The sequence below is a fragment of the Hyla sarda genome, chromosome 12 (assembly GCF_029499605.1).
Source record: "Hyla sarda isolate aHylSar1 chromosome 12, aHylSar1.hap1, whole genome shotgun sequence".
NCBI lineage: Eukaryota > Metazoa > Chordata > Amphibia > Anura > Hylidae > Hyla > Hyla sarda.
Genome location: NC_079200.1, coordinates 23131366 through 23156906, shown reverse-complemented (window position 1 = coordinate 23156906; position 25541 = coordinate 23131366). Strand labels below are relative to the sequence as shown.

At 44.2% G+C, this 25541-nt stretch overlaps 1 protein-coding gene across 5 annotated transcripts in view; it reads right to left on the bottom strand.

The window, feature by feature from the left end:
• Positions 1 to 16476: 16476 nt before the first annotated feature.
• Positions 16477 to 25541, bottom strand: part of LOC130296614 (keratin, type I cytoskeletal 42-like) — a 55312-nt gene continuing 46247 nt past the window's right edge. For all 5 annotated transcript variants that reach the window (XM_056548339.1, XM_056548338.1, XM_056548341.1 and 2 more), the window contains 3 exons: positions 23563 to 23777; positions 20288 to 20310; positions 16477 to 17320 (listed from right to left, as the gene is read on the bottom strand). In XM_056548339.1, coding sequence (XP_056404314.1) covers positions 17229 to 17320; positions 20288 to 20310; positions 23563 to 23777 — 330 coding nt within the window. In that variant the 3' untranslated portion in view covers positions 16477 to 17228. The remainder of the gene's footprint in view (positions 17321 to 20287; positions 20311 to 23562; positions 23778 to 25541) is intronic.

Here is a 25541-nt window from a genome sequence, read left to right as displayed (position 1 = left end):
CCCCTCGGCTTATACTTGAATGAACTCTCCATCCTCAGTGGTCTTCAACCTGCGGACCTCCAGATGTTTCAAAACTACAACTCCCAGCAAGCCCGGACAGCCGATGGCTGCCCGGGCTTGCTGGGAGTTGTAGTTTTGAAACATCTGGAGGTCCGCAGGTTGAAGACCACTGTATCAGACATTGACAAGCGGTGATGATGAAGGGGGGGGGGGGGGCTGATGACATGTGGTGATCATGACAAGGGGATGATGAAGGGGGGGTGGGATGATGACAAGGTGATGATGAAGGGGGGGGTGTGGGATGATGACAAGGGGATGATGAAGGGGGGGTGTGTGGGATGACGACAAGGGGATGATGAAGGGGGGTGTGGGATGATGACAAGGGGATGATGAAGGGGGGTGTGGGATGATGACAAGGGGATGATGAAGGGGGGTGTGGGATGATGACAAGGGGATGATGAAGGGGGGTGTGGGATGATGACAAGGGGATGATGAAGGGGGGTGTGGGATGATGACAAGGGGATGATGAAGGGGGGTGTGGGATGATGACAAGGGGATGATGAAGGGGGGTGTGGGATGATGACAAGGGGATGATGAAGGGGGGTGTGGGATGATGACAAGGGGATGATGAAGGGGGGTGTGGGATGATGACAAGGGGATGATGAAGGGGGGTGTGGGATGATGACAAGGGGATGATGAAGGGGGGTGTGGGATGATGACAAGGGGATGATGAAGGGGGGTGTGGGATGATGACAAGGGGATGATGAAGGGGGTGTGTGGGATGATGGCGGGGATGATGAAGGGGGGTGTGGGATGATGACAAGGGGATGATGAAGGGGGGTGTGGGATGATGACAAGGGGATGATGAAGGGGGGTGTGGGATGATGACAAGGGGATGATGAAGGGGGGTGTGGGATGATGACAAGGGGATGATGAAGGAGGGGTGTGGGATGATGACAAGGGGATGATGAAGGGAGGGTGTGGAATGATGACAAGGGGATGATGAAGGAGGGGTGTGGGATGATGACAAGGGGATGATGACCGAGTGATGATGATGAATGGGGGATGATGACAGGTGATGATGATGAGGGTGTTAATGACGGGGGTCTGGATGATGACAGGGGGGATGATGTATTTCCCACCCTAGGCTTATACTCGAGTCAATAACTTTTCCTGGGATTTTGTGGTGAAATTAGGGGCCTCGGCTTATATTCGGGTCGGCTTATACTCGAGTATATACGGTAATCCATCTCTGCTTTTACTTTTTACGATGTGACAGCTTGTTTTCATTTGTTCTTATTGTAACTACACATGTATAAAAGGAACCATTGGCTTCATTGATATATATATTTCTACTGAGGAAAGGGTCGTTGATATACATAAGTACCCTGGAATGCGTCTAGGATCCGTCGGAGATGTCCACCAGTGAAAACTGAAAGTCCGACATCCACTGCTTACAACAGCCGCAGTCTTCACCTATCCAGCTGACCTTTTCTGCTACTGACGTCAGACACCAAGAAACTCCACGAGGTCCGGCCACCGGGAATCTGTCAGCCGCCTCTTCCAACATCACAGCGGCATTCATCGGGTCTGTGGCAGCCAGCGCTTGCACTCAGCACACTCAGACCCCAGCTCGGACTGGTGCTTGCCGGTACCAGTTTCTTTGGAGCAACATATCTGTGATAGTGTTGGGCGCGAATATTCACATTTCAAATTATTATCGCGAATATCGCGAATTCGCGAATATTGCGAATATATTCGCTATATATTCAAAATTGTGAATATTTGTTTTCCCGCATATGCGCATATTTGCAAATATGAATATTCGCATATTTGCATATGTGAATATTCGCATATTCACATATGTGAATATTCTGATATTCCTTCTTTTCACTTGTGGCCAATTAGAATGATGAAAATACACTTGTCAGAGGTTATCAACAACATCCCTAGAAACCAATAGTAAAGTTGCTCACCCCTCACTGTTTTCTTCCTCGAATATGCAAATGTGCAAATATTCACATATGCGAATATAACGAATACGCGAAATTCGTGAATATAGGACGAATATTCGTCTATATATTAGGGAAATATTGCAAATTCGAATATGGCCAATGCCGCTCATCACTATTGTCTAACTACATCTGGCTGGTAAATATACCTTCACTATTGGTGTCTAACTCATGGACTTGGGTATATATGCCCATGCTGCTTAAAGGGGATCTCCGGTTCTTAACCCCTTAAGGACGCAGCCCTTTTTCACCTTAAGGACTGAGCCGTTTTTCGCAATTCTGACCACCGTCACTTTACGAATTAATAACGCAAAAACGCTTTTACCGAATATTCTGATTCTGAGATTGTTTTTTCGTGACATATTCTACTTTATTTTGGTGGTAAATTTTGTCGTTACTTGCATCCTTTTTTGGTGAAAAATCCCAAAATGTCATGAAAATTTTGCATTTTCCTAACTTTGAAGCTCTCTACTTGTAAGGAAAATGGATATTCCAAATAAATTTTATTTTTCTTCACAAATACAATATGTCCACTTTATGTTGGCCTCATAAAATGGACATATTTTTGCTTTTTTTTTAAATTTGCGGACTTCAAAGTAGAGCAGCAATTTTCAAAAAAAAATCATGAAAATTGCTAAATCTGAAGGGACAGATGTTACAGAACTACAACTCCCAGCAGGCTGTCTGGGCATGCTGGGAGTTGCAGTTTGGCCTTCCTAGTGGTTGACACAGTAAAGATCGTTTTACTTTCACATTCAATCCCCCCCCCCACCGTCGATTCCCTACCTGATCCAGTATCCAGCAGTCTCCAGCGAAGATCCCGGTCCCCAGGCATCTTCTCCTGCAGGTACAGCCTCCTTCTTCTTCCCACGATCCCCTCGACATCCAGGGGCAGGCAGAACGGGGGGTTGCAATGGCAACCCCCTGTCCTGGACTGCCATTGGTCAGAACTCCATGCTGCCTAATGGCAGGGGATAGGAGGAGATCGCAGCTCTGCGACCTCACTCCTATCCCTTAGGCTGATCGGTGCTGTCGCTGACAACAGCCCTATTTTCTGGGTGATCGTGTCACCAGAGACCTGATCAGCCCGGAATTGGAGAAAATCGCATGTCTGAATTGACATGCGATTTTCTCCGTTCGCCGAAATGGGGGGTCTCAGGACCCCCCTGGGCGATGTGCCGATCTGGTCCCCAACCGGCTAGCAGCGGGGACCAGAATTCCCATGGCCGTATGCATATGCCCTGCGTCCTTAAGGACTCGGGATGCAGGGTGTATGGATACGCCCTGCGTCCTGAAGAGGTTAAAGGGGTACTGCGGTGAAAAACTTTTTTTTTTTTTTTTTTAAATCAACTGGTGCAAGAAAGTTAAACAGATTTGTAAATTACTTCTATTAAAAAATCTTAATCCTTCCTGTACTTATTAGCTGCTGAATACTACAGCGGAAATGATTTTCTTTTTGAAACACAGAGCTCTCTGTTGACATCACAAGCATAGTGCTCTCTGCTGACATCTCTGTCCATTTTTAGGAACTGTCCAGAACAGCATATGTTTGCTATGGGGATTTCCTTTTACTCTGGACAGTTCCTAAAATGGACAGAGATGTCAGCAGAGAGCACTGTGGTCATGATGTCAGCAGACAGCTCTGTGTTTCAAACGGAAAATAATTTCCACTGTAGTATTCAGCAGCTAATAAGTACTGGAAGGATTAAGGATTATGGATTTTTTAAAAGAAGTCATTTACAAATCTGTTTAACTTTCTGGCACCAGTTGATATAAAAAAAAAATAGTTTTTCACTGGAGTACCCCTTTAGACTTGTGGACTGTGAGATTATTACTATTCTGAACCAGCAAATGCTGGACTAACGAATTATACAACAATATATGCAGTGGCGTGATTTTAGCAATATTATTTGATTATTCTGTCATATATATATATATATTACGTTTACCTCCTCACAAGGGCCCTGTGAAAGGAGGCTTATAATTAAAAATTTTTGGATTATTATATGTATTTTAATACATTTTATATTTTTTTTCATCATTCATTTGAAGCACGGTTCATTGATATCCATCATGTATCGGTTTATCTGATATTGACCTTGAGGTTTATAATAAAAAATGTTATTCCCTTTACAAATTTATCTCTCGCCTAAGGTGTAGGTGTCCCAATCATATTATACCTCGGCCAATTAATCGTGAGCTGCACTTATTATTTTTTATTCTAATTTACAAATATGTTTAACTTTCTGGCACCAGTTGATTTAAAAAAAAAAAAAATTCCAGGGGAGTACCCCTTTAATGGGAGTTGCACACAGCCTGGTGGGGGACAGGAAGGTGAAATTAGGAGATGGGAAAACCACTCTATTTGGATCCAATAGGGAAGAAAGTGAACCTAATGATTCCTAATGTGGTAAGTAAAAATAAATAAATAAATAAATAACTATATGAATTTGTTCTTCCATAATATTCCAGAACACTATGTTCCTGTGAACCTTTAAAGCTTGTGAATCACTTTTGCCTTGTGTACGGGATAATTGTTTTAGGATACAGAATAATTAATTCAATCAAATAAACTTAAATGTCAATTAAAATAAAATCCCATAATTTGTTACATTTCATTTGACACAAATTAAGAAATTATAAATAATTACCATCATACTGTCTTTAGCACATATTATTCACTTTTCTGGCCCAAGGACGAACGGGCAATCAGTTTTCCAAAAGCAATTTAGGTTCAGAGTATCAGAAATAATTTGGCTTCATAAGGTCAAACGGCCCTGCCCCCCCCCCCCCTAAATCCATTCAACCCCCATTTTATTCTCATATATCTGTTGGGCAACTGTTATAGTTCTCAGGCAAAGACACCCATTGTAAAGGAATAATCCCTTCTTTATGCAGCATATCAGGTCTATATAATGTATAAAGCAGGTCCATGTGGGTATAGAAAGGACAATAAATAACTACAAAATTTAAAGGAGTAGTCCAGCAGTGAACAAGTGGTGAACACTTATCCCCTATCCTAAGGATAGGGGATAAGTTGCAGATCGCGGGGGGGGGGGGGGGGGGGGGGGGGGTCCGACCGCTGGGGCCCCACGCGATCTCCTGTACGGGGCCCCGGCAGCCCGCGCGAAGGGGGCGTGTCGACCCCCGCACGAAGCGGCGGCCGACACGCCCCCTCAATACAACTCTATGGCAGAGCCGGAGCGCTGCCTTCGGCAATCTCCGGCTCTGCCATAGCGATGTATTGAGGGGGCGTGTCAGCCGGGGGTCGACACCCGATATCTGGCCGGAGAGCCTGGCCCCCGTAAAGAGAGATCGCAGGGGGCCCCAGCGGTCGGCCCCCCCCCCGCGATCTCAAACTTATCCCCTATCCTTAGGATAGGGGATACGTTTTTCACCACTGGACTACCCCTTTAAGGAACCATATTGGGAACAGTGGGGGAGATTTTATCAAAACCTGTGCAGAGGAAGAGTGGTGCAGTTGCCCATAGCAACCAATCAGATTGCTTCTTTCATTTTCCACAGGCCTCTAAAGAGGCCTGTGGAAAATGAAAGAAGCAATCTGATTGGTTGCTATGGGCAACTGCACCACTCTTTCTCTGCACAGGTTTTGATAAATCTCCCCAGTGTGTGCACCAGGTTTGCCTACCATAGCTTTTTTTTTTCTTTTTTCTTCTTTTTTTCTTTTTAATAATCTTCAATAATTTTTCAGAGCATAATTGCAATACCATTAAATGCAACATCCATCCTCATAACTTTACAATCTTAAATTGAAGATTATGCATTTACTATACTCTTAAAATGAGAGCGAGGGTAGAGACATAGGCAGACAGATCAGGGGAAGGGGGGGAAGAAATAAACAAAAAACTAAAATAATAATAATAATGTAACTGTAATTTTCTTGTATTATTTTCCTCATTATCTCATTCACACAACCTTGCACACACTAAGGTCTGGCTGGCAGACCAACATGTCTATCTGAGATAATGAAGTGAGCCCCCTTTTTCAGAAAAAAAAAAAAGTCTGAAAAACACTCTTGTCACTGCTATAAATTTTGCTGAGCCTTAAGGGGTACTCTGCCCCTAAACCTAGACATAAAGATGTCTAATTGCGGGGGTCTGGTCCGCGGCACTCCAGTCATCCGGTGCATGGAGCAAACTCCTCTCCTTGCCGAATGACGACAGCCATCACGCCCCCTCTATTCATGTCTATGGCGGGAGGCATGTACTAGCCGTCCCACCCCCTCCCGTAGACATGAATGGAGGGGGTGTGGCGTGACATCACGAACACCGAAGCTCCAAGCTTCTGTGTTCAGAACGTGTGGCAACGACCCAGAGATCATAGGGGGGTCCCAGTTGCTGGAAACCCCCCCCGCTATCAGACATCTTATCCCCAACCTTTGGATAGGGATAAGATGTCTAGGGGTGGGAGTACCCCTACAGCCTCACTACAATCCTTCCGGGCAACAGCTTAAAGCTACTGGACTATATCTCCTAAATACCACATGCACAGGACCCTCTTTTCAGGGTTTTTCCCTTCAAGAATCTAGACTCTATTGTGAACCATACATGGTCCTCAACCATCAGGACACCACCCTAACTCGCAACTTTAAAACGTTTGTGTCATTAATATAAACATTTGACATTTCGTCTAGACCAGGTCTCAGTCTCCTGCTGTCAGTCAAATCCGACCCTTTCACTGCATGAGTTAAAGAGTTGGATCGGGTGAATGAAGTGCACTGCCTGTACTTTAGCCGGCTAGTACTCAAGACTTGTCGAAAGTTTATATTTCTGACACTAATGCTTTAAATCTAGAGGGGGAGAACAGATTCACTTCTTAATGTCACATCTGTATAAGGTCACCAGATATGTCAGCTGCTGATATATATACACACACACCCAGATATATATACACATACACTGGACCCTATTCAATGTATAGAAGGAAAAAAGTAAAACAAATGTTTTTGAAACAATAACTCCATATACCTTCTTTTTAGCATCCGGTACAGCACACCAATTGTGCAGCGGGTCCCGCTGCCTCCCCGGAGCGCTCACGGCGTGCCTCTGTCTGCAGCGCTCCGGTCGGCATTGCCGACCGCGAGCGCTGCTCCCTGGTGCCCGCCCTCGCGCCCATCTCACTCACCTCTCGCCCCCGTCTGCTTCCTCCCGACGCGCGCGGCCCCGCTCCCTAGGGCGCGCGCGTGCCGGCTTGCTTAGATTTAAAGGGCCAGTGCACCACTAATTGGTGCCTGGCCCAATCACTTCCAATCACTCCCTAACATATAAAAACCCACTTCCCCTTCCTCTCCTTGCCGGATCTTGTTGCCTTGTGCCCTGAGAAAGCGTTATAGTGTGTCCCAAGCCTGTGTACCTAGACCTTCTGCTGTTGCCCCTGACTACGAACCTCGCTGCCTGCCCTGACCTTCTGCTACGTCTGACCTCGCCTCTGTCTAGTCCTTGTGTACCGAGCCAGTCTCAGCTGCCAGAGAGGTCGAGTCGCTACTGGGGAACACGACCTGGTAGTTACTGCCGCAGCAAGTCCATCCTGCTTTGCGGCGGGCTCTGGTGAACACCAGTAACTGCTTAGAACCGATTCCCCAGTACGGCCCGCGTCATCGCCTCTCTGGCACAGAGGATCCACCTCCAGTGTCTTCACCAGCCGCTAGTCCGCACCCTGACACCAATACTCCTAAACTTCTAAAATGAATCATACTGTATGTAATTGAGGTTCATCACCTCTTGGCTAGTCCTGTCCCGAATTATACAGACAACCCATTTATTTAAATGAACACTGTGTAATGTTTGACTTCCCCTGTGGAGGCACTGCTCGAAAATTTAATGTTTACTGCCAAGTCCCCCCCCCCCCCTCAGAAATTGCTTGGGTCCCAGAAAAGATAACAATATGTGATTATCTTATTGACAACAAGGGACCCTTCTAATAAATAGAATTGTTCAAAGCCAGTAGCCTATAAGCCTATAGGCAGTAGGGTGACCTAAAATAAAAATGTAATATCAGAAAGGAACTTAAAGTCGTCTGCATCTCTAAATAGTTGTAATACTAAAGTCCTGCATAGTGTGAATAGTGTAATAAATTAAATATAGTTTGGGTTAAGGATGGTACGATTCGGCCTGCACCATAAGTAGAGCTCCAATTGGACCCACCCCCTTTATGTAGGCTACACCCCTGAGCAATAAAGAGACCTTAAAGAGGTACTCCACCCCTAGATATCTTATCTTCTATCTAAAGGATAAGGGATAAGATGTCTGATCACGGGGTCCCGCCACTGGGGACCCCTGCGATCTCCCTGCTGCACTTGGCGTTCATTTAGAGCATCGGGTACAGTGTGGGAGGCTCGTAACGTCACGGCCGCACCCCCTCAGTGCAAGTCTATGGGAGGGGGCATGATGGCCGTCATGCCCCCTCCCATAGACTTGCATTGAGGGGGCATGGCCGTGACTGACCATGATGTGACGAGCATCTGCCCCCCCCCCCCCCCCCCATCGCCAGTTATCCGGCACAGAGCAATGTTTTATAAGCTCCGTTTCTCTAAGGCCTCTTTCACACTACCATTGTGTACCATTGACATGGTAGTGTGACGACCTTTGGGGAAAATATAAGGAGAAATAATACAGCTTGCGCCGTATTTTTCTCCCGCTACTCCCCTGAAAAACAGAGGCGCACAACGGACTCTATTGACTGTTGCTGTTGCTCGTTGCGCCCTGTCAAAATGACGGCCGTCAAACTCGGGAGAAAAAAAAAAGAGTTTGACGGCCATTCTTGTCGAGGCACAACTGCTGTGTGAAAGAAACCTAATCCAATATAACCTCTTTAAGGGTACATCCTAGAGAAGATGTATCCAGGCTTGTAGGCCATTGGTGATCGTGAACCGGTCACCTGCTTAATGTTATCCAAACAGGTGCAGGGAGTGAGATCCCGGAACACTAGTATTTTCCCTGGCTGCCATTTAGCATGAGCTGTTTTTAACAGCATTGTGTGATATGCTTTACCGCAGGACCCATGGACATAGACAACAATAGACAGGACCTTACCCATTAACATAAATTGCAGATTACTGAGCATTCTCTATGACCTTTTCAGAAGTGGAGGCTGATCTTTGCCGTGAATGGTGGTAGATCCAACATTATCTTTGTACCGGTGTCAATAGCTGTCTGGGCACGCTGGGAGTAATAGTTTTACAACAGCTGGAGGCAGACTGGTTGGGAACACTAATATAGATTGTAAAATGGAAAGGTAGAAAAAAAATCACAACAAACTCTTTAAAAATATCGTTAAAGGGGTATTCCAGCCATAGACATCTTACCTCCTATCCAAAGCTTAGAGGATAATATGTCTGACTGCAGGGGGCCCACTGCTGGCCCCCTGCGATCAGACATCTTTTCCCCTATTCTCGGATAGGGGATAGGATGTCTATGGCCGGAATACCCCTTTAAAGTGGTACTCTGGCCCTAAGACATCTTATCCCCTATCCAAAGGATAGGGGATAAGATGCCTGATCGTGGGGGTCCCGCCGCTGGGGTCCCCCGCAATCTTTCATGCAGCACCCCGCTATCATCAGCCTCTGGAGCGAACATCACTCCGGGTCTGATGAATCATGATCACGGGGCCGGAGTATCGTGACGTCACGGCTCCGCCCCCTCAATGCAAGCCTATGGGAGGGGGTGTGACAGCCATGGAGTCACATGGGACGGAGTTGTGACGTCACGATACTCCGGCCCCGTGATTGTGATTCATCCTTCATGTTCGCTCTGTTTTGCTGCATAAAATATTGCGGGGGTCCCGCCGGTGGATAGGGGATAAGATGTCTTAGGGCCGGAGTACCCCTTTAACATAAAAGCCTGATGTAACCAATAGGTCATTTTCTGATGACACATTACCATTAAAATAAGCTCAAGCAATTTGTTAGAATAAGATTTTATTTGGAATTACAGATAGTAAAATGAGGAGAAAGGGGAACATAGACATATTGACAGATATTCACAGATGACAGGTAAGTGCTTAAAGTCCACATAACTTAACAGATCTGAATTCTCAATCCATCTACCGCAATCCATAAATACACATAAACCAATGGAGTACAACAGATATTTTGCACATTTATACTTATGTTTATGTATTTTTTATCATTCTCACTAGAGATGAGCGGACTTACAGTAAATTTGATTCGTCACGAACTTCTCGGCTCGGCAGTTGATTACTTTTCCTGCATAAATTAGTTCAGCTTTCAGGTGCTCCGGTGGGCTGGAACACTCTTTCCTAGGAATGTATCCACCTTTTCCAGCCCACCGGAGCACCTGAAAGCTGAACTAATTTACGCAGGATAAGTCATCAACTGCCGAGCCGAGAAGTTTGTGACGAATCAAATTTACTGTAAGTTCGCTCATCTCTAATTCTCACATACATTTAGAACAGCTCTCTTACACCTGCAAATATACAAACTATTCCACGAAGGATCTTTATCATAACCTTTACAAACCGGACAACGTTCATCAATCTATTACAGGGAGAAAAATAAAAAAAAGAGGACAAAGACATCATGTGATCTTAAAGGGGTACTCCGCTGCTCAGGTTTCGGAACAAAATGTTCCGAACACTGGAGCCGTGAGCTCGGGATGTCATAGCCCCCTCATGATGTCACCGCCCGGCCCCTCAATGCAAGTCTATGGGAGGGGGCGTGACGTCACGCCCCCTCCCATAGACTTGCATTGAGGGGGCGGGGTGGGACACAATGATGGGGCGGGGCTATGACATCGCGAGCTCCAGGCGCCAGCTCCAGCGTTTGGAACAGTTTGTTCCAAACGCTGAGTAGCGGAGTACCTCTTTAAGTCTATCCACAGAGGCATGTGAAAAATTAAAGCCTAATAGACTTCTACAGGATTCCGCACTCCCATTCACACTTCTGAATTTCCGCATGCGGATTCCGCACCAATTCCGCACCAAATCCACACAAATACTGTGGTTAGGTTAGGGTCCCTAGCCGTCCCTAATTCAAGAGAGAAAATAACGTAGCGCGCCACTTGCGGTGAAAAATTAGTTTGTTTTTATTCAAACAATTCCAATAATCAGAGTGACGTTTCGGTCAATTAAAGACCTTCCTCAGACCGACAGATGACGGTCAGGTACTGTGATGGAGGTAAGTGGTAGGCGACCGATGTCACAAGGGCCACTTACCTTCATCACGGTACCTGACCGTCATCTGTCCCTTGACTCCTGTTTCCTCCGCTGCACTCGGTCTGAGGAAGGGCTTTAATTGACCGAAACGTCACTTTGATTATTGGATTGCTTGAATAAAAACGAACTCATTTTTCACCGCAAGTGGCGCGCTACGTTATTTTCTGTACAAAATCCACACAAAGCAGAAACCACCCAAATGAATGCGGAAACGGAATTGGTGCAGATGTGCGGAAATTATGACGTGTGAATAGACCCAAAAGCTTATGAGTTCCAAATCCTCTCCCTACCGGTAGACAAAGCCTACAAGTCCCGCTTCTTCTGCCCACTCATAGACAAAGCCTGTGAGTCCTGCTTTCTCCACCCACTCATAGATGAAGCTTGTGAGTCGAAAAATAAAAATTAACAACTTTTCTTGTATTGGGTTGTATGCTGAGAGAGTTGACAAACACTATTTACAGGCATAATGGAGAGAGGACTCACAGGCCCTCTTTACCATTGGGGACAGGACTCACAGGCCCTCTTTACCATTGGGGACAGGACTCACAGGCCCTCTTTACCATAGGGGATGGGACTCACAGGCCCTCTTTACCATTGGGGACGGGACTCACAGGCCCTCTTTAACATTGGGGACGGGACTCACAGACCCTCTTTACCATTGGGGACGGGACTCACAGGCCCTCTTTACCATTGGGGACGGGACTCACAGGCCCTCTTTACCATTGGGGACGGGACTCACAGGCCCTCTTTACCATTGGGGACAGGACTCACAGGCCCTCTTTACCATTGGGGACAGGACTCACAGGCTCTCTTTTTGGGTCCTGGGGACCATGGGAATGCTACATATCCCTGAGTGCAGCATAATCAGCATTAGTGTTGGAATTTTCGCATTTCAAATTTTTATTGCAAATTTGCGAATTTGCAAATATTGCGAATATATTCACTATATATTCGAAATAGCGAATATTCACTTTTTCCGCATATGCACATAGTCGAATATTCCTTCTTTTCACTTGTAGGCCAATTAGAATGATGAAAATACACTTGTTAGAGGTTGTCAACAACATCCCTAGCAACGAATAGTAAAGTTGTCCACCCTCACTGTTTTCTTCCTCGAATACGCAAATATAACGAATACACGAAATTCGTGAATATAGGACGGATATTCGTCTATATTTTCGCGAAATATCGTGAATTTGAATATGGGCAATGCCGCTCATCTCTAGTCAGCATGAATTTGGTAGGTCTGCTTAAACATTCTAGAACAATTCTTGACTCTTACCCTCCATTTTTATCTGTAAATAGAATTATTAAAAAGAGGGGGTGAAGGACTCACCAAGCATAAAACGTATACCTCACATATAAATTACAAAAAAAGTAAAAAAAATAAAATACATTTTTGGGCCTCACGTTTAGCAGTCTCCAATAGACACCTCATGGTTTGACTTAGTCTAATCCTAAAGGAATTTTTCAGAATTGCCTTTTTCCCATAAACAGCGCCACACCTTCCATAGCTTATGCCTGGTACTGCACCTTAGTTTAATTGAAGTAACAGAGCTGAGCTGCAATGACACGCAGGGGAAAGGTGTGGGCTGTTTTTTTTTTTTCGGGAAGCCTGAACAACTCCTTTAAAGGAGTACTCCGGTGGAAAACTTTTATTTTTATTTTTTTTAAATCAACTGGTGCCAGAAAGTTAAACAGATTTGTAAATGACTTCTATTAAAAAAAAAAAATCTTAATCCTTCCAGTACTTATTAGCTGCTGAATACTACAGAGGAAATTATTTTTTCTTTTTGGAACACAGTGCTCTCTGCTGACATCATGACCACACAGTGCTCTCTGCTGACATCTCTGTCCATTTTAGGAACTGCCCAGAGCAGCATATGTTTGCTATGGGGATTTTCTCCTTTTCTGGACAGTTCCTAAAATGGACAGAGGTGTCAGCAGAGAGCACTGTGTTCCAAAAAGAAAATTAATTTCCTCTGTAGTATTCAGCAGCTAATAAGTACTGGAAGGATTAAGATATTTTAATAGAAGTAATTTACAATTTTTTTTTAACTTTCTGGCACCAGTTGGTTTAAAAAAAAAAAAAATTACGTTTTCCACCGGAGTACCCCTTTAAGCTTTACCATAATAGGCTAATCTAATTCTGAAATCATTTTTTTTACATAGGATGCATTTATAAAATCCATGTTATACCACATGGGCGAAACAGGGAGGATACATATGTAGCAGAGCAGAATGTCTTTTTCTATTAGTCATAAAGATTTGTCATCTCGTGATCCATAGGAACATGGTATTAACCCTTAAATGACACATTCAGCTCTGCTTCATGGGTTAATAAGCATTTTAGATGTCATTTACTCTATTATCTAAACTACTTTCAGACCGAGTCAGTGATCTCGGTATTTCTAAGAAAAAATTAATCATAGGAGGAAAAATACTTTTTTTTTGTAAATTAAAAAATCAACTTGATTAAAATATTAAGAAAATATAAATAAGAAAATATGAAAAATTGCAGTTGAGTACGTGAAAATGAAAATAATAGAGATATTAATGTAAAATAAGATACAATATGGACCTTAACTATGACAACTAGAGAATGAGTGATGGTTGGCGGCCATGTCTTCCACCAAGGCACCTTTCTGAGGACCTCCATCTAAAATGTTAAAGGGGTACTCCACTGGCCAGCATTCGTTTTGGGGGTCGGCCACGTGCCTGTGATGTCATGTCCACGCCCCCTGAATGCAAGTCAATGGGAGGGGGCGTGACGGCCGTCACGCCCCCTCCCATTGACTTGCATTCAGGGGGCGTGGGCATGACGTCACAGGCACGTGGCCGACCCCAGCAGCGTGAAAACAACGTTCGGAACATTTACTTCCGAACGCTGGCCAGTGGAGTGCCCCCTTTATCAGGTTAGAATGGCAGACAAAGTCTGGTGCATTTGTTTTATTTCCTTCCAGAGATATTGGTCATTTCCTGTTTGGTTTTGGCAGCCATTTTGTAAACAAGGAACAACAGGAAGTGCTGTCATATTGGTCGTCACTTTTGAATTACCTCTATAGAAAGAAATGGTAAATCTGACACTTTTCATAGATCGAACTTGATGACAGAATTATAGGGGGAGATTTATCAAAACCTGTCCAGAGGAAAAGTTGCTGAGTTGCCCATAGCAACCAAACAGATCGCTTCTTTCATTTTTCAGAGGCGTTTTCAAAAATGAAAGAAGCGATCTGATTGGTTGCTATGGGCAACTCAGCAACTTTTCCTCTGGACGGGTTTTGATAAATCTCCCCCATAATTTACCATCACTTTCTGAGTCCCTGGCAACCAATATGGCTGCACTTCCTGTCACAAATCCAAAATGGTTGCTATGGATGAATAGAAAAATATTATTGGAAATTAAATTTAATCACCAAACAATGGCCGTGGAATCTAAATGGTTCTTATTATGAGTGGCTCCACCTCGCCTTATGTATTTCTACATATCAAACATTCAGCAAAAATTCAGATTAAAATACAATTCTATAAACTATGGTTTCTATCTATAAATGATACATTTAACACTTAAATAGTCTGAGAACACATTTTATATATATATATATATATATATATATATATATATATATATATTTATCCTAGTCTTGGAAAATAATGCTGCATGCAATACTTTTTGATCTGTAAAAATAATGGACAGAGTCTGACTAATCCCATTATAAACCAATAGAGTCTGTCAGATACTGGCGGTATCCATTCATCGATACATATGTAAAGGGCTATCTCAAATTAGAAACCCTTGGCTACTTTTTTCCGAAAACAGTGCCACACAACTATCCACAGGCTATGTCTGGTATTGCAGCTCAAATCTACGGTATATAAAAGGGTACTCTGGTGGAAACCTTTTTTTTTTTTAAATCAACTGATGTCAGAAAGTTAAACAGATTTTTAAATAACTTCTATAAAAAAAATCTTAATCCTTCCAGTACTTATTAGCTGCTGAATACTACAGAGGAAATTATTTTCTTTTCGGAACACAGAGCTCTCTGCTGACATCACAAGCACAGTGCTCTCTGATGACATCTCTGTCCATTTTAGGAACTGTCCAGAGCAGCATATGGATATTTTCTCCTACTCTGGACAGTTCTTAAAATGGACAGAGATGTCAGCAGAGAGCACTGTGCTTGTGATGTCAGCAGAGAGCTCTGTGTTCCAAAAAGAAAACCATTTCCTCTGTAGTATTCAGCTGCTAATAAGTACTGGAAGGATTGAGATTTTTTAATAGAAGCAATTTACAAATCTGTTTAACTGTTAAAAAAAAAAAAAAACACGTTTTCCACTGGAGTACCCCTTTAAATAGATTTGAGCTGCAATACAAGACATAGCCTGTGGACAGGTGTGTGGCACTTTCTACAGGCTATGCACCCCTTTAAATAAATAGAGATACAGTGTAATACAACACACCACCTGCAAACAGGGGTGGCACTGTTTTAGGTAGAACGCAGCCATGGCTTTCTAATCCCAAACATCCCCTTTAATAATATATTTACATGGAATGTCATGTCAATACTTCTTATTAGGGTTCAATGCTATTGTAGATTAAAGGGCCAGCCCACTTTGAATAATACCTCCGTTTTATAAGGGTCTCCATAAACTAAGCTGATCATAGGGTTTTCTGCTACTGGGACAGCGAGGAATAAGCTGTGATCTGGTGGGGAAATTGTCAGCAAGTGTTCAGTTCCCCTGCAGCTCCCCCACAGGGGAAATGAGGTATTACACAGTGCCCATTAAAGTCAGGCAAGTAGGCAAGCTGTGCAATACACAATGCGCTTCCTTCTTCAGTCCTCCAGGGAGATAGACGCTCTTTATCGTCACTCTTTGTTTAAAGGTGTACTCCACCCCTAGACATCTTATCCCCTATCCAAAGGATAGGGGATAAAATGTCTGATCGCGGGGGTCCCGCCGCTGGGAACCCCCGCAGTATAGCATGCGGCACCCACCTGTTTCTTGTCAGGAAGCGCTGGAGGGTCTGGGTCGCGACCACGGGAACGGAAGTCCGTGATGTCATTACTCCGCCCCCGTGTGACGTCACACCCCGTCCCCTCAATGCAAGTCTATGGGAGGGGGCGTGACGGCCGTCACGCCCCCTCCCATAGACTTGCATTGAGGAGACGGGGCGTGACGTCACACGGGGGCGTAGTCATGACGTAACGGACTACCGTTCCCGTGGTCGCGACCCAGACTCTCCCATAGACTTGCATTGAGGAGACGGGGCATGATGTCACACGGGGGCGGAGTCATGACGTCACAGACGTCCGTTCCCGTGGTCGCGACCCAGACCCTCCAGCGCTTCCAGACAAGAAACAGGTGGGTGCCGCATGCTATACTGTGGGGGTCACTATTGAAAAACCCAAGACACCCGCCCAAGTGTGAACAGGTGACATATACAATATATTTGCTATACTGTGGTGATCAGATATCTAGGGGTGGAGTACCCCTTTAAGAGGTAAGGGTCTTCAACTATTGAACTAAAACACTCTTATAAGGTACTTCAAAGTGGCGGAAGCAGACACCCCTATTCCAAAAGGAGACGATTCAATAGAAAATAATAAGTACTTCCACCTATTCTCCTTGGGGTTTATATTACAAGTATGAAAGACCAGCTTTAGATATAAGCAAAACAAAAAAAAAGAAAAAAAAAAAAGGAAAATCATCACATTTCCGGGAACATGCTCCTAAATGATACTCTTACTAAAGGACCCAGCATATGTTTAAAAAAATGTAACCTAGTTGATGTGACCATAATAATATGGGAAGGTCTGGCATCATTGTGTTATTGCATTAAGCAGACACACTGTACATGGTTCTCCTGTGTTCTCATCAATAAATATCTCTCTGGACAGGTACATATTAGAATAGTCCCTCTGTACATTAATGATAAATATTGGCACATGTAAACAGGGTATCTGTCATCCGCTTCTTCTGTAAAACATTTGTTGCATCCCAAGATTTAAGTCTTCATGGCTATCACAGTTTCTGTGGGATTTCGGAAATTCTGGCGTTCACCACTCTTCCATTCACCATGTCTTGAACGATGGTCTTGACCTTTCGGTTTGTATCTAAAATAGAAGAAACAGAGTTATTGTGGCATCAATGTTGGAATGATTCTGTCCATTCTGGCCCATGGGAACGGAGTTCCTGCACTTTTTTCACAGCAAGAACACTGTTCCCATTAGCAGGAGTCCTGCAGAACCAGCCCTTGGACTTGACCCCCGTGGGTCCCAAGTGGATCAACCTTCTCTTTAACCAACCACATGTATCCCCTATCCACAGGATATGGCCCAGAGAAAGCAAGAGAACTGGAATACTGAGTTCCCCATTTGAACATTGTACATGCACTCCAGCACTCCATTCAGACTTGGGACACTGTTTTTTTGGTCCCAGCAGTCAGACCCATAGAACCCTTATCTTATGCGGGAGAAAAAAGATCTTGGTATAGCATAAAGGGAATATATAGTGGCTATAAAAATACACTTATTGCCTTAAAAGGGAATGTATTACCTAGATTTTTTGACTGATAAAAGGGTACCTTTCATCAAAAAAACTTTTGATATATTATAGATTAATATATGCAGAATGACTTTCCAATAGCAGGGAGCAGTGCTGAGCTTGTCTGTGTCCCGGCTGCAATCTGAGATTTAGGACTCCAACATGAGTCTGAAATCTATAAAAAAATAAAAAAAAAAGGCTTGCAGCCAGGACTGGTAGGGAGACCCCTAGTGGTCATTTTTTTCAAATTAGAAAATTAAATAGAAAGAAGCATATTTTTTTAATAACATGCAATTGGAAAGTTATTCTGCATATATTAATCTATAATATATTTAAAAAAATTTGGATGAAACTTGGTACCCTTGCTAAATGCTAAATACTAAAACATGTTCTTTTTTTCTAATATGTTTCTATTTTCTGATTGTATTTTGTTGTTTTTCTATTTCTTTTTTAGTACAATATTATGGGGGGTCAGCCATCTGGACGAAGTTTTTTTTAAAACAGCATTTAGTGATATGCTTTACAGCAAGCCCTATGGACATAGGCAACAATAGAGTGAAACTGTCCCATTGTTATAAATGGGAAAGGTGTCTGGGTGTGCTTGTTGACCTTTGCAATGGTCATTCTAGAGGTAGGGGAGGCTGAGCTGTGAGCAACAGCTATTTGTGTGCACCTCTTTTATCTATATACTGTGTTGATAAGGACGAGACGTGTACAGTAACATGTAAAGTGACGTATACAGAACAGGAAGTCTCAGCTTTGTCTTTGGCCTAGGGGCCAGAATTGAAATTGCAAGATTTCAGGATTTTATTTTCAATATACCGTATATATATATATATATATATATATATATATATATATATATATATACATATATATAGATAGATATATCAAAATGGAAATTTCGGAATTCGAAAAAAACAAAACAAAACCAATGATTCTTGTAGTTAACATTAAAACTTTATGTGAAGTATACTATGTAGCTGTCATGATAAACTTTTGACATGTCCTAGGAACATGTGAAACAATTTTATCAGTTGGGTTATGCGTTTTCAGACCCTGATCTATCAATTAAAGGAGAGCTCCAGTCTTGAAAAACGTATCCCCTATCCCAAGGATAGGGGATAAGTTTCAAGTCGCGGGGGGTCTGACCACTGGGACCCCCGCAATCTCCCGTACGGGCCCCTGGCAGCCCGCGGGAAGGGGGCGTGTCGACCACTGCACGAAGTGGCGGCTGACACTCCCCCTCAATGCAACTCTATGGAAAAGCCGGAGCCCTGTCTTCAGCAATCTCCGGCTCTGCCATAGCGCTGTACTGAGGGGGGTGTCGGCAGCCGCTTTTAGCGGCTGGCGCCCTATACAGAAGATTGCAGGGGGCCCCAGCGGTCGGACCCCCCGTGATTTGAAACTCATACCCTATACTTAGGATAGGGGATACGTTTTTCAGGACTGGACTACTCCTTTAAGAACCACGCTACTGCCTGCTTCTCTTCCTGCTCTGTTTCTATGTGAGCAGGATGGTCCCATAGACTTACATTATGAGTCCGTCCTGGTCACGTGGCACAAAGCTTGGAGAGAATGCGCTAAGCAAACATGTCTCCTGCATCATTCTACTGGGGTCTCAACACTCTATGACATATTAAAACTTCTTTATAATGACAGATTCACTTTAAACGATATGCCATTTTCTGATGACACATTCCCTTTATTGGGGTACTCCGCTGCTCAGCGTTTGGAACAAACTGTTCCGAAAGCTGGAGCCGGCGACGGGAGCTTGTGACGTCATAGCTCCGCCCTTCTATTTCCTTTCTTAAACTATCCTTGAATTTTTCTAAACATTAAAGGGGTACTCTGCTGCTCAGCGTTTGGAACAAACTGTCCCGAACGTTGGAGCTGGCACCGGGAGCTCGTGACGCCATATCCTCGTCTCCTCAGGATGTCACACCCCACCCCCTCAATGCAAGTCTATGGGAGGGGGCGTGACGGCTGTCACGCCCCCTCCCATAGACTTGCATTGAGGGGGCGGGGCGTGATGTAATGAGGGGGCGGGACTATGGCATCAAGAGCTCCCGGCACTGGCTCCAGCGCCCCGCGCCCTCAATGCAAGCTTATGGGAGGGGGCTATGACGTCACGAGCTCCTGGCGCAAACTGTTCCAAACGCTGAGCAGCGGAGTACCCATTTAAACAGTCATATGGGTAACCCCAGCATTCAGAGAAGCCATCCATCTTGGCTTTATTGATTTCCGACAGACCATGAAATGTCATTACAGTATCATCTTTAGTGGGTACAACAAATGACATACATGGTGGTGTAGGTTGACCTGTGGTAGGTCAGTCTAGCCATGACTGCTTGACTCCTAAGGAGATCTGGGCCGCCCACATGACTATTCACAGATAGAGCTCGCTACTTAGAACTTCATTGTTCCCTTTTTTGCTGCAAGTGACATTTTAGACATTTTTAGAAACCTACCACCATCATGCACAACGCTGTATTAGTTTAGGGGGATACAAAAAAATAAATAAATAAATAAATTACCTGTAGATTGAGTAGACTTCTCACTAAAATAAGAAATAAAAAAAAAAGGTGAATACAATTTCAGTTATAAATATGGTTTTAAAAATATATAAATATAGTTAGAAAATAAACAAAATAAATATGATTGTTCCGTTTAAATTGGGTTATCCGGAATAGAAAAACACTGCTAATTTCTTTTTAAAAACAGCTCCCTGTCTGTCCCCAGGTTGGGTGTGGTTTTACAACTTGGCTCCATTTACTTCAATGGAACTGAGCTGCAGAACCACACCCAACCTGGAGACAGACAGGGAGCTGTTTTTTGAAAGAAAGCAGCTGTGTTTCCTATTTTTATTTACACTGTTAGGGAACTCTGAGTCAATAAAGTTAGGTTCCCTGTTTTTAAGGGGTACTCCGGTGGAAAATATTTTTATTAAAAACAACTGGTGCCAGAAAGCTGAACAGATTTGTAAATTACTTTTTTTTTAAATATCTTAATTCTTACAGGGCTTATCAGCTGCTATATGCTCCACAGGAAGTTGTATTTCTTTCTGGAATCATTTTCTGCCTGACCACAGTGCTCTCTGCTGACATGTCAGGAACTGTCCAGAGTACAAGCAAATCCCCAGAGCAAACTTTTCCTGTTCTGGACAGTTCCTGATACGGACAGAAGTGTCAGCAGAGAGCACTGTGGTCAGACTGAAAAGAACTCCAGAAAGAAGTACAACTTCCTGTGGATCATACAGCAGCTGATAAGTACTGGAAGGATTGAGATTTTTAAATAGAAGTAATTTACAAATCTGTTTTACTTCATGGCACCAGTTTATTTAAAAAAAATATATAGTTTTCCACCAGACTACCCCTTTAAATCCCCCGATCATCCTGCTTCTAGCGGGTGCAAGGAGCATGTCTCGCTGTGGAGGACCTGCTCTGTCCTACATTACACAGACAACACTAATTCAAATGGCCACTGTGTAATGCTACAGTTCTCCTGTGATGGCGCTGCAGTAAAACTAAACACTTTACTGACAAGTTCCTTCACAGTTTACATCTGAATACTGGTGGTCCACCAAGCATGGATCATTGATGATCAGCTTATTGTCACGAGACCCTTCTGAAAGTAGTGACTGTTCAAACTAGAGAACCTCTTTAAAGGGGTTCTCCGCTGCTAGACATCTTATCCCCTATTCAAAGTATAGGGCATAAGATGTCTGATCGCCGGGTTCCTGCGGCAGTGGTTGTGACATCACACCCCCTCATGATGCCACGCCACTCCTCTCCATTCATGTTTATGGGAGGGGGCGTGTTGGCCGACACGCCCCCTGACATGAAAGGAGGGGGCGTGGTCTGGCATCATGAGGGGGCGTGGCCATGATTTCACGGCCTTCAGCTGCGAGCAATCTGAACAAAATGTTCAGAACGCTGGAGCACTGTAGTACCCCTTTTAGTTCATCAAATGGTTGCATGCAAATATCAGAATCCACACTACATGGCCTACGCTTTGTATTTTAGCTTGGCCCATTTACTTTAATGTAGATGATCTGTGATACCAGAGACAACCGTTGGACAAGAGGGGCAATTTTTCCGGAAAAAACATAAATCCTTTGTCTCTAATTCACTATTGATCAGCCAGTGCTCTCTGCTGACACCTCTGTCCATGGCAGGAACTGTCCAGAGCAAGTAGGGATTTGCTCCTACTCTGCCCTTACAGCTCCCAGAAGATCTTTCTTAATTTTATATGGAAGGATTTGCTTTATCTGTATTAGTTATCTACTTATTTTTATTTAATCCTCACTTTTTTCCTATTTTTGGATGACATTTTGGTGGCTTCAGAACCAATTACCAGGTTTCCATAGAGTTCTGGTCTCAACATACAATGGTTTCAACATACAATGGTCGTCCTGGAACCAATTAATATTGTAACTTGAGGGACCACTGTATATCACTATATTCTAAATATTCGCAATAAAAATTTGCATTCCGAATATTCGTGCTCGACACTAGTCATGACCCCCGCCGCCTGCTCCAAGCATTCGGAACAAAACGTTCCAAACGCTATGGCAGTGGAGTACACCTTTAACCCCTTAAGGACACATGACGTACTGGAACGTCATGTGTCCGCTCCCGATCTATAACGCGGGGCCACGACGTGGCCCCTCGTCATAGCGGTACGGGCCCGGCTAATAGCGCGCGGCATTGATCACTTCAAAGTTGAAAGCCGCGTCTAAAGTGAAACTGAAACCATGCCAGTTAGCTCAGTGGGCTGTTCGGGATAGCTGCGGCGAACTTGCGGCATCCCGAACAGCTTACAGGACAGCGGGAGGGCCCTTGCCTGCCTCCTCGCTGTCCGATTGCCGAATGACTGATCAGTGCCTGAGATTCAGGCATGAGCAGTCAAGCGGCAGAATCATCGATCACTGGTTTCTTATGAGAAACCACTGATCAATGTAAAAGATCAGTGTGTGCAGTGTTATAGGTCCCTATGGGATAACAATGATCAGTGTGTGCAGTGTTATAGGTCCCTATGGGATAACAAAGATCAGTGTGTGCAGTGTTATAGGTCCCTATGGGATAACAATGATCAGTGTGTGCAGTGTTATAGGTCCCTATGGGAGCTATAACACTGCAAAAAAAAAGTGGAAAAAAAAGTGAATAAATATCATTTAACCCCTTCCCTATTAAAAGTTTGAATCACCCCCCTTTTCCCATAATCATGAAAAAATCAATCAATCAATCCATCAATAAGTCCTATCAATGCAAAAATGGTACCGTTAAAAAGTTCAGATCATTGTGCAAAAAATTAGCCCTCATACCGCCACATACACCTAAAAATCAAAAAGTTATAGGGGTCAGAAATTACAATTTTAAACGTATTAATTTTCCTGCATGAAGTTATGATTTTTTCCAGAAGTACGACAATATCCAACCTATATAAGTAGGGGATCATTTTAACCGTATGGACCTACAGAATAAATATCAGGTGTCATTTTTACCGAAAAATGCACTGTGTAGAAACGGAAGCCCCCAAAATTTACGGCGTTTTTTTTTTCCAATTTTGTCTCACAATGATTTTGTTTCCCGTTTCACCGTAGATTTTTGGGCAAAATGACTGATGTCATTACAAAGTAGAATTGGTGGCGCAAACAATAAACCATCATATGGATTTTTAGGTGCAAAATTGAAAGAGTTATGATTTTTTAAAGGCAAGGAGCAAAAAACGAAAATGCAAAAACGGAAAAAACCCCGGTCCTTAAGGGGTTAATATTCCTTTTTTTTTTTTTTTTAGAGTCACGTCATACCTGCTTCCGTCAATCAGGCGCCGGTATGTGTTAATTTCGTTCTCTAGACGACTCTTTATATCCAGAAGAACCTTATAGTCATTGTTCTGCCGTTCCAGGTCATATCTGACTTTGCTCAAATCGCCCTCAAACTGGCAGATAAGTATCTGGATCTTCTCAAGATGTTCTGCCGAGTGACACTGAGTTTCTTGTAAGGATTTCTCCAATCCATGTTTCTACAAAAAAAAAACACATAACAGAGAGTTTACTGCCAAGAATAGTCAAGGGAAGAGAAAATAGAAATAGGGGAAAAAATGGGAGATTTATCAAAACCCGTCCGGAGGAAAAGTGGCTGAGTTGCCCATAGCAACCAATCAGATCGCTTCTTTCGTTTTTGAAAAGTCCTCTACAAAATGAAAGGAGCGATCTGATTGGTTGCTATGGGTAACTGGTCAACTTTTCCTCTGGACAGGTTTTGATAAATCTCCCCCGTTGGGGGAGATTTATCAAGACCTGTCCAGAGGAAAAGTGGCTGAGTTGCCCATAGCAACCAATCAGATCGCTTCGTTCGTTTTTGAAAAGGCCTCTGCAAAATGAAAGAAGCCATCTGATTGGTTGCTATGGGCAACTCAGCAACTTTTCCTCTGGACAGGTCTTGATAAATCTCCCCCAACGGGGGAGATTTATCAAAACCTGTCCAGAGGAAAAGTTGACCAGTTTCCCATAGCAACCAATCCCATAGCTCCTTTCATTTTGTAGAGGACTTTCCAAAAACGAAAGAAGCGATCTGATTGGTTGCTATGGGCAACTCAGCCACTTTTCCTCTGGACAGGTTTTGATAAATCTCCCTCTATGTTTTACGGTAGAAGGAGATGTGAGGAATTCTTGTCTGAAGCTCCAAATCTATCGGGGTCATGTTTGGGGTCAAGGGGTTAAAGATGTGGCAAACATTAACTGGATACAGCATGTCCTATAATTCTAGTGCTCCTGACTGGGTATTAAAGGGGTACTCCGGTGAAAAGAAAAAAAAAATGTTAATCAACTTATGCCAGATAGTTAAACAGATTTGTAAATGACTTCTACTGAAAAATCTTCATCCTTCCAGTACATATGAGCTGCTGTATGCTCCAGAGGAAGTTGGTTAGTTCTTTAGAGTCTGACCACAGTGCTCTATGCTGACACCTCTGTCCATGTCAGGAACTGCCCAGAGTAGGAGCAAATCCCCATAGCAAACCTCTCCTGCTCTGGACAGTTCCTGATATGGACAGAGGTGCCAGCAGAGAGCATTGTGGTTGTTACGCCGAGCGCTCCGGGTTCCCGCTCCTCCCCGGAGCGCTCGCTTCACCTCCTCCGCTGCAGCGCCCCGGTCACGTCCTCTGACCCGGGGCGCTGCGATCCTGCTGCTAGCCGGGATGCGATTCGCGATGCGGGTAGCGCCCGCTCGCGATGCGCACCCCGGCTCTCCTACCTGACTCGCTCCCCGTCTGTTCTGTCCCGGCGCGCGCGGCCCCGCTCCCTAGGGCGCGCGCGCGCCGGGTCTCTGCGATTTAAAGGGCCACTGCGCCGCTGATTGGCGCAGTGGTTCCAATTAGAGTTATCACCTGTGCACTCCCTATATTACCTCACTTCCCTTGCACTCCCTTGCCGGATCTTGTTGCCTTAGTGCCAGTGAAAGCGTTCCTTGTGTGTCCCTTGCCAGTGTTTCCAGACCTTCTGCCGTTGCCCCTGACTACGATCCTTGCTGCCTGCCCCGACCTTCTGCTACGTCCGACCTTGCTTCTGCCTACTCCCTTGTACCGCGCCTATCTTCAGCAGCCAGAGAGGTGAGCCGTTGCTAGTGGATACGACCTGGTCACTACCGCCGCAGCAAGACCATCCCGCTTTGCGGCGGGCTCTGGTGAAAACCAGTAGTGGCTTAGAACCGGTCCACTAGCACGGTCCACGCCAATCCCTCTCTGGCACAGAGGGTCCACTACCTGCCAGCCGGCATCGTGACAGTA